At 37.4% G+C, this 18214-nt stretch overlaps 2 protein-coding genes across 3 annotated transcripts in view; both read right to left on the bottom strand.

Moving 5' to 3' along the window:
* SERPINI2 (serpin family I member 2) overlaps positions 1–1222 on the bottom strand; it is a 35863-nt gene extending 34641 nt beyond the window's left edge. The window contains exon 1 of one of the 2 annotated variants that reach the window (XM_005675359.3): positions 1048–1222. The gene's annotated coding sequence lies outside the window, so the exon portion shown is untranslated. Of the gene's footprint in view, positions 1–769; positions 892–1047 lie in introns of those variants that run through there. The other variant, XM_013964454.2, reaches the window with a different exon arrangement.
* The window catches only part of WDR49 (WD repeat domain 49), a 164783-nt gene continuing 152231 nt past the window's right edge, over positions 5663–18214 (bottom strand). Inside the window, exon 19 of the mRNA XM_005675370.3 lies at positions 5663–6333. Coding sequence (XP_005675427.3) covers positions 6203–6333 — 131 coding nt within the window. The 3' untranslated portion in view covers positions 5663–6202. The remainder of the gene's footprint in view (positions 6334–18214) is intronic.

The raw sequence follows: 18214 nt of genomic DNA, 5'->3' as shown, positions 1-18214 counted from the left end.
CAGGGGATCTTTCTGACTCAGAGATCAAGCCTGGGTCTCCTACACTGAGCATCAAACCCAGGTCTCCTGCATTGCAGGTGGATTTTTTACCATCTGAGCCACCAGAGAAGCTCCATACATAAAGATACTAATAGTCAATTATTTCCCAAAACTAAGCTATAAAGTCATTATCTAGATATTTCCATTTCTTTTCTGAAATGTGTAGTTAAACTCTATTTGCTTAGATATACAACTTGCAAAGGAAAAAACCCTCAAAATGCAAGCTGAACAGTTTTCAGAAAATAACATGTTAACAAACTGCAAATATAAATATATGCTATCAAGCAAATGCCTTATTGAGAATTAAATCAGTATATCAGCTTGTGACTGGTAGTACAACAATAATAGTAAAAGCTAGAGTGTAAAAGAAGTTTTACATATAAAATAAATAATTTCTGTGTATCATTTTCTAATATGTTCATTATCTTATAAGATTTCTGACTGAAATATCAGTTTGTAGATATGTAAGTCATCAAAATGTTACTAATATTTTAAGTCATAAACTGGCAATTTATTTGGCACACATTTAAGTACTTGGTGTATATTAGAGTAATAAACAATATTATGAAGGATACAATTTTTCCTTAGTAGCAGAATCTGGGAGTTGTCCTATTAACAATCTTAATAATTAAAGTATATATCCTCTGAGCACCTGTTTTCCCAGAAAAATTTTAGGCACTTAATAAACTACAAACTCATGAAAAAAAATATGATTTTAAAATTCACTTACCTTATTGGGTTTCAGATTGTACCTCATCGGAAAACATGAAGGACTGGTGAACTAAGCAACCTGATGAACAGTTCTATAAGAATCTGACCTTCAAACTGATAGTGAAAATTTAAGGAAACTTTAGTCTTTATAGGAAAATAAAACGATGTGTTAATTTGATACATTTAAATTATACCTGCACCAACATGAATTGAAACACCATTCCTCTATTAACACTCATGGTCAAAGTTATTACATACATACTTCATTCAAAAGCTATTTAATTTTAAGATACTTACCCCAAAATTGGCTTCTGATTACTCACTGTGATGTTACAGTTAAAATGTGCCTGCTGGGAAACGCTAGTACATAGAACACCTGATCAGACAAGGCCAACTCTATTTATCTTGAACATTGCCCAATTAATTCCTCTAAAACCAAAGCAGGTGTTCACATTTGTACAGAAGGACTAACATGACCAGGTTAATGATCAATTATGAAATATGCAAGCAACAAGGGAGAAAACAATAGAATTTTTTTAAATCATTAAGTTTGAATTATTATTTCATCCATTATTTCACGATTGAGCAACAAACACACACACACATAGTAAGTAGAAACAAAATGTGGAAGAATGTGCCAGTGGTTGTAAATTTGCTAGTAATTAATTCTTTTTGTCTTTTATAGGACTCTCACATCAGATTACCAGTGTATTCCATCATAAATATTTCAGAATGCCTATAAGGAAAAGAATAAAGCTAAATCAAATCCAAAATCCAGAAACAAATTACTGCTGTGTTTACAGAGAACTCAACAATTCATCAAATTATACAATAGTCAGAAGAGTTTCCTGCGGATACAAGTCCCATTTGAAGCCTTAGGAAAAGGAGTGAATCTTGAAGAAATACAGTCTTTATGTTGAGCAAAAAGACCAGATTAAGATTACTGATTTACCAAATTATCAAGATAATATTATTAAATATAAATAATTTGATAATAAACATTGGTGTTATTTTTAATGGTTTTAAAATCCTATATGATGTTCTCTACAAACAGGTTATCAATTAAAATGTATACATAATTGAATGGGTTTTGATCTCATTTTTCTAATTCAAATCAATCACATCAATGGCAATCAGATATTAAACACATTGGTTTATTTATCAGAGGCCTCTCAGAAAAGGAAAATTTAGTCTAGTTTCAATTAAACAAATATTCACTATTGATCACTAAATGTAATATTATTCCTGATAAGCTTATGAGAAAGAAATACAGTGAATGTAAATACCTTTCTAAAATTCTTTAAAAAAAAAATACTTCTGCAAGAATGCTGTTAACCTCTTTCAGTGTCCTAACAGGGCAATAGCTCAGGACTGAGAAGCCTGATAACAAAGAACATGATCTCTTAATTTACTAAAATTCTTAATTTTAGCAACATTATCATGCCTCTTGTTCTACTCTGCAATTCAAAAATAAGTCTGAATGCCTAAGACTATCATTCAATCAATGTTCTTCTACCCATGCAGTGACACCAGCAAATATCCATCACAAATACCCTTGGCTACCAAATTATTATGTCTGTACATTACTCAGATTACAATGTGATTTACCCAAGGACAGCTCATTACTTTTCCTTCCAATGACAGAGACAGACAGTCTGTGTTAGTAAGATCAGTTAATGAAGTTGTTCGGTGAGAACCTTATGATAGAGCAGTTCAAGCAGATTGTATATTTTCCTGTCTCTTGGGGAGTAAAAAACAACGGTCATGAATTTCTCTTTCGTGGTTTAAGCTCTTTTAATAGACAATAAAGATACCACAGTTGTCCATAAAATATTGCTGAAAATCTTTAAAATTTTTCACAAATCTGCTTTTTCCATAACTCTATTTGCCCCTAGATCATCAGAGAAAAATTCATTAGTGAAAGCCAGGGCATTTGCTATGAATTTGAGCAGTATCACTATTCCCACTGTAAAAATACACTTTAATATGTATAAAAAAGAGCAGCAAGGGTTGCAGGTTCAATCTCATTATCTTTCTTAGCATCTTATAGTTTTTTTAAGTAAAATTATATTTAATTCTAAACTAAAAACCCACAAGCAAATGCTCTCATTAGTAAAGGACATATAAGCTAATTCTTCCATGTAAGCATGGATTAATTTCAGGCATTCTTTTCTTTGTCAGTTTGCTCTGTATATTGTGAATGATAAGAGGGAAATGTTCTGTAAAAAGAATAGGTCAAATTATATTTAGTGTAAGTCTACACAGCACAAACAAAGCAGCCCATTGAAAATTATGGCACATCCTATTTTAATGTAACAAGTTCTTTCACTGCAGAAAAATGGATCTTAAATAATTGAACCTAAATATTAATTTCAGAACCAACTTATAAAGTCTTAGTTCTATTAACATTTGATAGGTGAGACCCTGCTACCTGCCTAGCACAATTAGTTTCTGTAAGATATAAGACATTAAGACATAACTGTCTTTTTATTTTCTCCTTTTGTGTTTTTGTTCTAAATTATTAAAAACAGTAGCCTTAAAAGAGACTTTCATACTCTTAAAAGCTCTATTCTCATTAAATATACTTGTGAGAAAGCCCTTCTTAATTCCTTTTATACAAAAGGCCCTGAATTAATTAAGGATGGAATAGGGTCACACACAGCATAGTGCCATGAACACATAGTAGGTTACAGAGAGAAGTTCTGTCTACATGAACCAGGCTACTTCAGAGTCATCACTTCAAACAAAGTCACCTCCGGGGCTGAAAACAGTATAAAATATGTCTAATAAAAGAATTTACAATTACAATAGAAAAACTAGAAGATTCGCTCAGTTTTCACCTTAGAGTCATTGCATTTTATGTGCCTTCACTCCAGAAAACTGATGGCAGGAGAAGTGTACTCTATTTATATGCATAAAGCTCGTCTGGAAAACAGTGCCTTGCATACATGCCTTCGATAATTGGTTGGGTAGATATACAGATGGATGGATGTGGAAAGGGAACATCTCAAAGTATTTGGCACCCATATTACATCTCTTTAACATCTTAATATTCTCTTAAATTTCTGGAAATAAGGCTCAAATTTCACTCCACTGTATTGTCACCAATCTATGATTCATAGATCATATGCTTTAAGTTAGAAATGATGGATTATCCAATCAAACCTCCCAACCAGTGCAAGACTTCTCTGCCAACTCCCTGTGAGAGTTATTCAGCCTCTGTTTTAACATGTCAAGGAGCCCTTTGTACTAAGGCAAACTTTCATTTTTTTAAATAGTTTGAACCTTAAAGTTACAGAAAAGTTGCTGTTATAATACAAAGAACTACCATCCCCCTCTCTCTGTTTCTCCAATCGTTAACATTTCACCACATATATGTGCTCTATCTATATACCTAATCTTTCTCTCCCTCTCTCTCTTTATCCTTTCATTGTTGCTGTTGTTTGGTTGCTGAATTGGGTCCGACACTTTATGATACAGTGGTCTGCGGCATGCCAGGCTCCTGTGTCCTCCACTATTCTCCTTTTATATATATACATATGGGTGTATGTGTAGATAAATACATGTGATGTGTTTTTATGTATATAAATATATAAACATTGTAATTAGTACTTTGTGAATCATTTGAAAGTAAGCTGCAATCACAATTTTGAAGTATTCCTAAAAATTTCATTCTATTATCTAGCTAACTAGTTAGCTAAAATCATGAGTTCAAACTGATATCTATAATCCAAAGCCCAAATCTCAAGGTTCTTTCTAGTTTTATTCCTTTCAAATTTTATAAATACCTTTATTTATTATTATTTTTTTGGCTGACTTGGTCTTTGTTGTTTTGCATGGACTTCCTCTAGTTGCGGTGAGCGGAGTGGGGGCTACTCTTCTTCGCAGCGCCTGGGTTTCTTTCTCATTGCAGTGGCTTCTCTCGTTGCAGAGCATGTGATCTAAACATGCAGGGACCTCAGTAACTGCGGCACATGAGAGCATCAGTTGCAGCTCACAGGTTCTAGAGTGTGGGCTCAGTAGTTGTGGCACAGGGGTTGAGCTGCTCTGCGGCATGTGGAATTGTCCCAAACCAGGGATTGAACCAGTGTCCCCTGCATTGGCAGGCAGATTCTTATCCACTGAGCCACCAGGGAAGTCCTATAAATACCTTCTATAACAGTGAGATACTTGGCTCTCATTATTCTCAATATATTTACTAATTTATTTATTTTATTTACTCAATATTTATTTACAACATAACTAATCTCCCAACTATGCTGGTCATCGCTTCTGCTCAACCCTCTTCCTTCTCATCTGTTAATACCCTTTCCCACTAAATTCCCCCACCCATACTCTTGGGTCCAGTTTATCTCTGCTGGGTTTTCTCTCGGGTCCTCCTACTTTCTTTCCTAGCCATGCGGCAGGACTGCTGCCAATAATTCTGTATGAAGATGAGAAATGAAGATGGGGAGGAAAGGGGAAATAAATCTTTTCAAGTTTTAACAAGGATTAGGAAGCAATTCCAGAATCTGCCTTCTTACAAGTGTGCCCATCAGTTCTACTTCTACTCTCTTTCTTCAAGGCAGCTTTGAAATATCTGAGAATAGTTTGTATCTCCCATGAATTCTCTTTCATAAGCCAAACCAAATAGTCCCTACTTGACCTTCCACATAAAATGAGTCTTTTATACAACCCAGTCTCCTATTTTTTCCCTGAGGCCTCTTTGGTTGTGCTATGCCACTCAATTTTAGAGTATAGTATAACAAAGTATAAGAAGGGCATGGCAACCCACTCCAATATTCTTGCCTGGACCATCCCCATGGACAGAGCAGCCTGGTGGGCTATAGTCCATGGTGTCACAAAGAGTCGGACACAACTGAGGGACTAAGTGCTGCACAGCACATGACAAAGTATAGAACATATGCAGTGATTTCTCCATAAGTACCTGGAAGGATGGCCAGGTCATTAAAAAATTAATAGTAATAGCTGTTACTGACAAGATTTAATTGCATTATCAGAATCATTTTTTAAAACCAAAACAGCATAAATAACCTTGAATGCTTTTCTTAGTCAAGTTTATATTCACTGTGTCAGTACATATTTAACTTCAACACAAATTGATTTTACAATGAAAATTGAACAAACGTATTTGTCTATAGGAGCAACAAGAAGTGTGACTGGTTAGAACACTTTGTTCTGGAATTGTTTAGAAAAAAAATTGGAACTTTTATATAACAACACGAGAATAGACATCAGTTGCTATTGTCTCCTCTTTAGTTGTATTTTTCTGTTAAAAAGGGAGAGAAATTGAAATGTGATGGATAAAAGCAGCACTTAAACACTGTTTCAAAATGAAGTTTCCTAGAGTTCAAATATAGAGTAAAAGAAAGGAGCAATATTCTTGATTCCATTTTTTGTGAATTTTATATACATACTTCATGAGATGATGAAATATTTATTTTTCTTTCAATTACAATGGTTTCTTATTTCTTTTTATCTTCACTTCACTACTTGTTTCTTGACATAACTGCTTGGCTCTTCTTTCATGATCCAGAATTTCTTTGGGAAACAGGTTTTTCTCATCAAATATTGCCTTCAATGCTGCAAAATGGTGTAGAAAATGACATATAAATTGTGCTTGGTAAAAGATCAAATTATATGAACTAGTGGGGAGAAATTTTCAAATTTCACTTCTTCTTGAAATGTGGATGTTTTTCAAACAAAGAGTCTCCTGGGAAAATTTTCTCTTAAGCTTCTGCTATTCCTTTTAATTCAGTTTAAATGTAAAAGTTAAATTTTAACAGAGTTCATCTATTAATGTATTTATATCATGATAGAGATCTACCATTTAACAGGAAAAGACTAAAGAGGCTTGCATTTTCCATTTTTGTTTTTTCATCTACTTAACAACAATCAAGGACTCTTACAAAGCAAAGAACAAATTATTCTGTATTGAAATCAAACAATTAAAACCAAAAACACAGTGTGACTGCATGACTAAACAAGCACATCTGCCATTACCTCCTTATAGGATAGTTCAGTCTGCAGGGATCTGTGGCTTCAGAAGACAGCCAAATTAGCCCCATGAATGGTTATATGTGTTAGTGAGAAGCAGCAGGAAATTGCGCCTTGCACTCCAAAAACTTTTTTTTTGGCCTTTTGCTAAATTTTGTCATTTTAACAAATGCTTATTGAATATACCTTATGTACTATGCTCAGGTATAAATGGGGCACAAATATGACTAAGTCACAGGCTTCCTTCCCACTGGTAGAAAGTGGGAGCTATAGCCAAATAACCAAAATATCATCTATAATAGGATCTGCTCTAAGAAAATATGAGCAATGTAAATGGTGGTTAAACACATAATGAGGTTGTAACAATACACAGAGATCAGAGAAAAGATTTTAAGAATTGGATGCTATTTGAGATAGACCCTGAGGCCCAGAGAGAATTATCACTGATAGCAAGGACTATGGAGATGAGGAAAAATTTGCAAGGGAGAAAAGGAAAGCCAACTACAGGGGACAAAGTAAATACAAGTATAGAGAAAGAGAGCTGCTCTTCTGGCCACTGAGTAATTCAGAAAGATCTAACAGAAGTGTAAGATATATAAAGTAGAATGATATTTGAGCTGGACTGAGGGCCACTTTAAATACTAAGCCAAAAAATACAAAACAAAGAAATTACACAAACATTAAAAAATCCTCACAGTATTGAAGCATCTTTATACATTTGGATTTAAAAAAAAAGAAAACCCAAACTCTCCACTTCCCATACAAACATAACTACAAATGTCAGTATCTTGCCCTCTTTATTCTTGGATATTATACAAGAACAACCAGGAAAGTAAGAGGAAATAACTTCACAAACAATCTCTATGTTCAGCAAAACTCCAAGGTAGACTTAACCTGCAGCCTACAAACCATGAAGAAGGGCAGCAAACAGCAGAAACTGGACAGAAATCACAAAGATAAATTGCTAAGTATGGAGAGAGCAGCAGCATTTCAGAAAGTGCTGGCAAAGAGAGGCTCACTAAAGATGAGGGGCTCACCCTGAGGTCCAAACACTGTATCTTTCATTTATATCTATGGATGCTACACGGGGTGAACAAGGCTGGAAGCTGGAAGCAAAAGCTCTCCCCAAGCTCTCATGTGGTTCAGAGAAACATATGAGGCAGGACTAAATAAAGAATCTCACCTACAAGCCATATTTTACTAAAAGAAGACCATCTCTACAGGTTGTAAAACTTGAAGGCCACACTGATTGCACGTCCCAGGCGCTCGGCCAGGGACCTGCTACAAATTTCAAGTTTATGAAAACCAACCTCAATAAAGATAATTAATTAAAAGGGTAAATTAAAAAACACTGGCATAGCATGGACACAAATATATTATCAACCAAATTAAAACAAATTTTTAAAAGAGCAGCAAAACTCATCAATATAAATATCACCACCAGGAACATGTTGCCAGTAGACAAATATTGTTACTAAGAATTTTGAGACAATTAAATTTCAAAAATTGAAAAAAGTGCTTATCTCTGTATGGAAGATCACAGAGCAAGAGTGAAAGAACTCAGGGAAGAGATGAAGACACAATGGGAAATGATGAAAAGTCAACTGGCAGAACTTAGGGGAAAAAAATACCGCAAGTGAAAACAGACTGCTGTAACACAATGGGAAGCATAAAGTATCCGAGTGAGGAAAACAAATACGAGAAGATGAAAACCTAAAAGAACAAATTAGAGGGGAATAAGAAATGCGGATAAAAAGATCCAGCAAGCATAAGTGGGATAAGTCTTTAAGAAAGAAAATGTAAGCAGAAATATTTTAAAGCATTCTATAGCAAATCTACCCTCAAATAGGAGACAGCCTGCCATACTGAAACGACTTGCTGTTGATCACCTCTTTAATAGCCTTGCCTCCAAACAGCGTCACATTGTGAGATGCTGGGGGCTAGGCATTTGGGGAAACTCAATTCAGCCCATAGCACGTATTTTGGAACTTTTAAGCTCCAATGAAGCTTCAGTCTTGCCTCTGCATTTTTGGTAACTTAGTTCCAAACCTAATCACAGTTTTATTAATATGTCTTCACTGTTCCAAAATTCCGATCCCTTTATTTGCTGGTAAATTTGATATTTCTTGGTATAATTTTATGTTTTGTATAGCTTAGAGACAGGCAATCCTTGTTACTGGCCTGATACAATTTTTTTTTAATTGTGGAAAAGATGGAGTTTGGTGATATCTCTAGTGGAAAGAGGAGTTGGGGGCAAAAAAGATATAAGTAAAAAATCTAATTTTTGTTTTTTTCAGGGGGGAGGAAAGACATACCTTGTGCCGGAAATAATAGACTCAGAATAGTCAAAAACAATAGCAAAATCACTAATTTTTAAAGATAAAGACAGAATCACTTGAGAGCCAACCTAAATGACCTAGTCATTCAACTGAAGAGAAATAAATGTCGTATATTAGATATCTTCATAGCAAGGATCAATACTAGTAGACAATAGACAGAGCAACTTCCACAAGAGAAGCAAGCGAGGTATCAATATTACAAACATCCAAGCTGCCCTTCAAATCTGAAAACTACCAATAGTTTCAACATGTGGAGATTTCAGGGTTTAATGCTCCCAACAGTACTTTTCAGGAAATTACTACAAAATAAACTGAGAAATGAATGAGGAAAATTTGGAAATAGACATGGTGGTGAGCATTGAATGTATTTAATATTTAAATGTATCAGTTCAGTTCAATTGCTCAGTTGTGTCCAACTCTTTGCGACCCCATGAATCGCAGCATACCAGGCCTCCCTGTCCACCACCAACTCCCGGAGTTCACTCAAACTCACGTCCATCGAGTCAGTGATGCCATCCAGCCATCTCATCCTCTGTCATCCCCTTTTCCTCCTGCCCCCAATCCCTCCCAGCATCAGGGTCTTTTCCAATGAGTCAACTCTTCACATGAGGTGGCCAAAGTACTAGAGTTTCAGACTCAGCATCAGTCCTTCCAATGAACACCCAGGGCTGGTCTGTTTTAGGATGGACTGGTTGGATATCATTGTGGTCCAAGGGACTTGTAAGTCTTCTCCAGCACCACAGTTCAAAAGCATCAATTCTTCGGTGCTCAGCTTTCTTCACAGACCAACTCTCACATCCATACATGACCACTGGAAAACCCATAGCCTTGACTAGACAGACCTTTGTTGGCAAAGTAATGTCTCTGCTTTTCAATATGCTATCTAGGTTGGTCATAACTTTCCTTCCAAGGAGTAAGCGTCTTTTATTTTCATGGCTGCAATCACCATCTGCAGTGATTTTGGAGACCCAAAAAATAAAGTCTGACACTGTTTCCACTGTTTCCCCATCTATTTCCCATGAAGTGATGGGACCAGATGCGATGATCTTAGTTTTATGAATGTTGAGCTTTAAGCCACCTTTTTCACTTTCCTCTTTCACTTTCATCAAGAGGCTTTTTAGTTTCTCTTCACTTTCTGCCATAAGGGTGGTGTCATCTGCATATCTGAGGTTATTGATATTTCTCCCAGCAATCTTGATTCCAGCTTGTGCTTCTTCCAGCCCAGCATGTCTCATGATGTACTCTGCATATAAGTTAAATAAGCAAGGTGACAATATACAACCTTGATGTACTCCTTTTCCTATTTGGAACCAGTCTGTTGTTCCATGTCCAGTTCTAACTGTTGCTTCCTGACCAGATTTCTCAAGAGAAACCTTATCCAAGGTAAGGAGCAGTGGCTGTGCTTTGCTAGAGCAGCTGTGAAGAGATACCCTACGTTTAAGTAGGAGAAACCCAAGTGAGACGGTAGGTGTTGGAAGAGGGCATCAGAGGGCAGACACACTGAAACAATAATCACATAAAACTAGCCAATCTGATCACACAGACCACAGCCTTGTCTAACTCAATGAAACTAAGCCATGCCCTGTGGGGCCACCCAAGATGGACGGGTCATGGTGGAGAGGTCTGACAGAATGTGGTCCACTGGAGAACGGAATAGCAAACCACTTCAGTATTCTTGCCTTGAGAACCGCATGAACAGTATGAAAAGGCAAAATGATAGGATACTGAAAGAGGAACTCCCCAGGTCAGTAGGTGCCCAATATGCTACTGGAGATCAGTGGAGAAATAACTCCAGAAAGAATGAATGGATGGAGCCAAAGCAAAAACAATACCCAGTTGTGGATGTGACTGTGATAGAAGCAAGGTCCAATGCTGTAAAGAGCAATATTGCATAGGAACCTGGAATGTTAGGTCCATGAATCAAGGCGAATTGGAAGTGGTCAAACAGGAGATGGCAAGAGTGAACGTCAACTTTCTAGGAATCAGAGAACTAAAATGGACCGGAATGGGTGAATTTAACTCGGATGACCATTATACCTACTACTGTGGGCAGGAATCCCTCAGAAGAAATGCAGTAACCATTATGGTCAACAAAAGAGTCTGAAATGCAGTATTGAGATTCAATCTCAAAAATGACAGAATGATCTCTATTAGTTTCCAAGGCAAACCATTCAGTATCACAATAATCCAAGCCTGTGCCCCAACCAGTAACTCTGAAGAAACTGAAGTTGAATGGTTCTGTGAAGACCTACAAGACCTTTTAGAACTAACACTCAAAAAAGATGCCCATTTCATTATAGGGGACTGGAATGCAAAAGTAGGAAGTTAAGAAACATCTGGAGTAACAGGCAAATTTGGCCTTGGAATATGGAATGAAGCAGGGCAAAGGTTAATAGAGTTTGCCAAGAGAATGCACTGGTCATAGCAAAAACCCTCTTCCAACAACACAAGAGAAGACTCTACACATGGACATCACCAGACGGTCAACACTGAAATCAGACTGATTGTATTCTTTGTAGCCAAAATGGAGAAGCTCTATACAGTCAGCAAAAACAAGACCAGGAGCTGACTGTGTCTCAGATCATGCACTGGTTATTGCCAAATTCAGACTTCAATTGAAGAAAGTAGGGAAAACCACTAGACCATTCAGGTATGACCTAAATCAAATCCCTTATGATTATACAGAGGAAGTGAGAAATAGATTTAAGGGACTAGATCTGATAGAGTGCCTGATGAACTATGGATGGAGGTTCGTGACATTGTACAGGAGACAGGGATCAAGAGCATCCCCATGGAAAAGAAATGCAAAAAAGCAAAATGGCTGTCTGAGGAGGCCTTACAAATAGCTGTGAAAAGAAGAGAAGTGAAAAGCAAAGGAGAAAAGGAAAGATATAAGCATCTGAATGCAGAGTTCCAAAGAATAGCAAGGAGAGATAAGAAAGCCTTGGAGCGATCAATGCAAAAAAAATAGAGGAAAAGAACAGAACGGGAAAGACTAGAGATCTCTTCAAGAAAATTAGAGATATCAAGGGAACATTTCATGCAAAGATGTGCTTGATAAAGGACAGAAATTGTATGGACCTAACAGAAGCAGAAGATATTAAGAAGAGGTGGCAAGAATACACAGAAGAACTGTACAAAAAAGATCCTTATGACCAAGATAATCACGATGGTGTGATCACTCATGTAGAGCCAGATATCCTGGAAAGTGAAGTCAAGTGGGCCTTAGGAAGCATCACTATGAACAAAGCTAGTGGAGGTGATGGAATTCCAGTTGAGCTATTTCAAATCCTGAAAGATAATGCTGTGAAAGTGTGGCACTCAACATACCAGCAAATGGAAAACTCAGCAGTGGCCACAGGACTGGAAAAGGTCAGTTTTCATTCCAATCCCAAAGAAAGGCAATGCCAAAGAATGCTCAAACTACCACACAATTGCACTCATCTCACACGCTAGTAAAGAAATGCTCAAAATTCTCCAAGCCAGACTTCAGCAACACGTGTACCATGAACTTCCGATGTTCAAGCTGGTTTTAGAAAAGGCAGAGGAAACAGAGATCAAATTGCCAACATCCGCTGGATCATGGAAAAAGCAAGAGAGTTCCAGAAAAACATCTATTTCTGCTTTATTGACTATGCCAAAGCCTTTGATTGTGTGGATTACAATAAACTGTGGAAAATTATGAAAGATATGGGAATTTAAATGTATAAGTGAAATTAAAACAGCGTAGCCTCAGATGACAAATTAGAAGGTGAATGCCAGATACAATTAACAAAAACTGGGAAAGTAAGAAAGAAGTTTCATTCTTAATAATTCAGTAACAGCTGAGAGACAAAGGACTTAAACCAACAAGTCAAGTGAATAGTAGCAAAAGCAAATTTAACAGAAGCACAAAGATCATATTATTGAACAAAACGGTGTGGTAGAAGAGGGGGAGGAGAATGAAGAAACATGTTCATTTTATCATCAGTCAACATGAATCTAATTGTTACTGTCCTAGAAAATAAAGTGCTAGAAGAATTATATAAACCTCTGACTATAAAAGTACTACCAATACAAATGCATAACAACCCCCCAAATAAAAATAAAGAAAAAGATTACAAGTCCAGTGAAAACTTCAGCATCATGGGATAGAGAATTCTTACTGAATAAGGTTATATATGTTCTAATATTTGACCAGTAGGAACATATGCTGTTTTTCATATAAGAATCTGTGTATATGTTAATTATTTATTTTTGGCTGCGCTGGGTATTTACTGCTTCATGCAGGCTTTCTCTTGTTGCGGCGATCAGGGGCTACTGTCTAGTTGTGCTGCATGGGTTTCTCCTTGCAGTGGCTTCTCTTGCTGCAAAGCAGCGGCTCTAGATGTGTGGGCTTCAGCAGCTGCAGCACATGGACTCAGTAGCTGGTTGGGGCTACTGGGCACAGGCTCAGTAGTTGTGGCACCTGGGCTTAGTTGCCCCAAGGCAGGTGGGATCTTCCCTGACCAGGGATCGAATCCATGTCCCCTGCATTGGCAGGTGGACTTTTATCCACTGAGCCACCAGGGAAGCCCTATATTTTGTTAATAAGATAAAATGCAACCTGGACCTACCTCATAAGCAAAGCTAAAAATGAAAACACTTTCCACTGCCCTAATACCAGCAACACAAGATGGTGTGGATTCCTGCCAGTTCGCAGTTGATTCTGTCCTCTGTGCCTGCAGGTAAGCACTGTAGCATCGCAAGGCATTCTGAAGGTCTCAGAATTCTCCTGAGGACCACCGTGAAAGCAAAAATGTTGCTTCTGAAATAAACGCTAGTATTTTACTGAGATATATCAAAACTAGATGGGGAACTTTCCTTGTAACTGACTGGTTTGGGGGACCATTCAACCAATAATGAACCAAAAGGCCTTTGTAAGTTCTTGTCAGGGATTATTTATTTATTTATTTTTGAGTTAAAAAACAAATGATAAAAAATTCATATGCAAGGCTGGATACCTATTTCCTGGGCCTGGAGCTTACAATTTGGAGAGTTTTCTTTAAGAAAATGAACAAAAAATTACAAATACAAAATTATTCATAAAAGTGGCTATGTATTTAGAATGAGAAAATAAATCTCAACAGATTACCGGAAGCTTTGTAGAGCTGAGTCCTTTTCATCTTCAGATTTCTTTTACAAAAAGCACCTGAAATGTTTACCTGGAAATGATCCCTGCTTGCAACCTGACTTCCTCTCTTTACCCAGAACACCCTAAAACTCCTTGTTGTTGCTGTTTTTCAGTTGTTAAGTTGCCTCTGACTCTTTGTGACCCCATGAACTGCAGAATGCCAGGCTTTTCTATCCATCACTATCTCCCTGAGTTTGACCAAACTCATGTTCATTGAGTCAGTGATGCCATCCAACCATCTCATCCTCTGTTGCCCTCTTCTCCTCTTGACCTCAATTTTCCCCAGCATCAGGGTCTTTTCCAGTGAGTCAGCTCTTCACATCAGGTGGCCAAAGTATTGGAGCTTCAGCTTCAGCATCTGTCCTTCCAATGAATATTCAGGACTGATTTCCTCTAGGATTGACTGGTTTGATCTCCTTGCTGTCCAAGGGACTCTCAAAGTCTTCTCCAGCACCACAGTTCAAAAGTGTCAATTCTTCGGCGCACAGCCTTCTTTACGGTCCAACATTCACATCCATACGTGACTACTGGAAAAACCATAGCTTTGACTATATGGACCTTTGTCAGCAAAGTGATGTCTCTGCTTCTTAAAACACTAAGTTTGACATAGCCATTCTTCCAAGGAGCAAGCATCTCTTAATTTCGTGGCTGCAGTCACCATCCACATTGATTTTGGAGCCCAAGAAAATGAAATCTGCAGTGTTCTCACATTCTTCCTGTCTATTTGCCATGAAGTGATAAGGTAAGGCGAGGGTTAGTCGCTCAACTGTGCCCAACCCTTTGCGCTCCCATGGACTATAGCCCACCAGGCTCCTCTGTCCATGGGATTTTCCAGGCAAGAATACTGGAATGAGTTGCCATTCCCTTCTCCAGGGGATCTTCCTGACCCATGGCTTGAACCCCAGTCTCTTGCATTGCAGATGGATTCTTTACCATCTAAGCCACCATAGTGATTAGTAACTCCTAATATTCACAGGAGTGTTTGCGGATAAAACTTATATAACTTAACCTACATTAGCTTCAGTGACAAGCTCCTTTATGTGGCAAAAGTCATGCCATTAACCTAATACTTTCTAAATAAATAATTGTCCTCAATTCATCTTGCTATTCAGAGTAACAACACCTGCTGGATTCATGGCATAATGTTTGCATATGAGTGAGTCTGCCATGGATCACGATACATGTAAGAAACCATTATCCATTTATTGAACCTCTTTAAGATTATAAAAGAATATCTTTAACCTTGCTGTGACAACTCGTTTTCATTACAGACTTCCGAAGACTCTTCTCAGTTATGCAATCAAACACTAATCTAGGTGTTGCTCTGAAGAAATTTTGCCAATATAAAGTCCCTAATCAATGGACTCTTAGTAGGGAGATTATCCTGGATAATTTGGGAAAGCAAGACTTAGCCAGTTAGAAGACCTCAAAGGCAGGACTGAGGCTTCCTTATGAGAGAAAAGAAATGCCAGCATGCTGGACAAAGGCTTCTGCTTGTGCCCACGGAGTTCCATGCTCTTCCTGTTTTAACTGCTGTGGATGACAGCTTTAGCCTGTGCTCAATCTACCCATAAGCTTCCTTCCTCACTCAGCCCTACGCCTCTTGGACTTGCTGCACCAGACCTCACAACCCCATAAGGTGATTCCTTGTCATAAATTTCAATATATGGACCTGCTAGTTTGGCTTCCCTGAACCCTGATGGATACACTTGCCATAAAGTGTGTTGTTTAAGGCAGAACAGTTGTGAAGGATGAAGTGTTCTTATGGAGACAAGTAGACTATTTATCAAGGTTCCTGTGATTTGTGACTGGAATCTGTCAGATACTCCTTGTAAAGAAAATTTATATTTATTCAAACATGCAGCTTATCTTAAAGCACCTTCAAGTTCCCATATAGGTGTCATGTAGAACCTCAAGCCTCAAACTTCTTGTCCTTTGGGTCCAACAACTTACTTGTAATCTTGGCAAGTGGGTCACTCAGAAGGGTTAGTAACAGCCAATGTATTTGGATTCATTGGGTCACATTCCATCTTTAAGCCTTCTAAGACTTCCTTCACATTTAAAATTAACCCAGGTTTATTGCCCAGGCTACATGACCCCATGTGACCTGATACCTAACCCTCTCCACCCTCATCTCATGCCCCGTACAAGCATCTCTCTCACTCTGCTCCAGCAAAACTGACATTTCTGTCCCTAGAATACACCAACATTGTCCCCACCTCAGTAGCTTTACACTTCTGTTCCCATCCTTGGAATATTCTACCCCCAATTGTTTGAAGAACTATTTCCTCTTATCTTTCAGGATTCAGCTCAACAATCAGAGAGACTTTCACTGATGCTGCATCTAGTCACATCCCATCACATTATCTTGCTTTATTTTCTTCATACCGTTTGTTAATGTGTGCATGCTAAGTCGCTTCAGTCGTGTCTGACTCTTTGCAACACTATGTAGCCTGCCAGGCTCCTCTGTCCATGGGATTTTTCAGCCAAGAATACTGGGGTGGGTTACCATGCCCTCCTCCAGAAGATCTTCCCAACCCAGGCATCAAACTCGCATCTCTTACATCTCTTGCATTGGCAGGTGGGTTCTTTATCACAAGCACCACCTGGGAAGCCGCCTTTTATCAATATAACTATCCAATTGTACCTTCTTATATTCAGTTATTTAGTTATTGCTCCTAGGTGATAAATTCAATAAGTGCACAGACCATGTCTGCCTTTATATCCTATACACGCTTAGCATGCAGCATTGTGTCTGGTATTTAGAAGATGGTAAATATATATATATATATATATATATATATATATATATGTATATGTTGAATAAATGAACAAATGAATGAAGATTCTCCAGGCTTGTAAAGGGGCAGGCTCACTACTCACACTTTGAAATTCCTATATTCCAGAGACCCGAGGAACTCTGTTATGGTAATAGAAGGGTGAATTTCCATGTCACAAATCTGTATATCCATCCACTAACCATAACACCTGCCCTTAAAAATTAACATCAAGTGTTATCAGTAAACATTTACAGTCTCTACTTCCTACTCAGGAAAATGTGACATTATACATTGATCACTTTATTTTATAGTTGGCTGCCCAACAAGATTTGTTAATAATGATAACCAAAAGGTGTTTTAAAAATGATGAAAAATGTGGTGGTCATGAGGCTATTCAAACATTTTCATGAAAATAAAATGATTCAGTGATTTTAATAAAGCAAAGTTAATCTTTTGTCATCTGATCTCCCCTTTGCCCCCTGATTGAAGACTAGCTATATATCAGATGAACAACAGTGTCTTCTCCAGAATCTCAAGCGTAGGAATCATGAGAATCATACAGTGTGTACCTGCACAGATTAGCTTCTTTCCCCGTGGTGAGAATGCAAAATTGTATGGCCACTTTGGAAGACAGTTGGTCAGTTGCCCTACAACCTTACCAGCATTTGGTGCTGTCAATGTTCTAGATTTTGGCCATTCTAATGAGTGCATAGTGATAACTCATTGTTCTTTTTTACTTTGAATTTCCCTGATGACATATGATGTGAACCATCTGTTGAATCTTTTAAAAAATGTTTTTCACATGTTAATGACTTCTATTTTGTAGGACTCAATTTATGGTGCTATCATGTAAGTAAAGATATAATAGGAAGGATTTCTTGTTTCCTTCTAAGATGTCTCTGAGTTTTATGCTCAGTCTGGACCTTCAGTTATCTAAAATTTCCTGGAATGAATAACATGTAGAAATCTCTTATTTCTTACTCAAACTGAATATATCGATAAATATATTCTCCTTGTATTTAATTATTTGTTCAAGTAAGAAGATTGCCATAATATCAGATTCTTTTTCTTTACTGATACTAGATTTAAGATTGTATTATAAAGCAAGGTGGATTTTATATGTGTATGTCTTACCTATAGAACTATAGAGAGCAATGAAAACCCAGTATTGACAGTATTGACTCTAGCATATCCTT

The sequence above is a fragment of the Capra hircus genome, chromosome 1 (genome assembly GCF_001704415.2).
Source record: "Capra hircus breed San Clemente chromosome 1, ASM170441v1, whole genome shotgun sequence".
Classification (NCBI taxonomy): domain Eukaryota; kingdom Metazoa; phylum Chordata; class Mammalia; order Artiodactyla; family Bovidae; genus Capra; species Capra hircus.
This window is presented reverse-complemented; position numbering and strand designations above follow the sequence as displayed.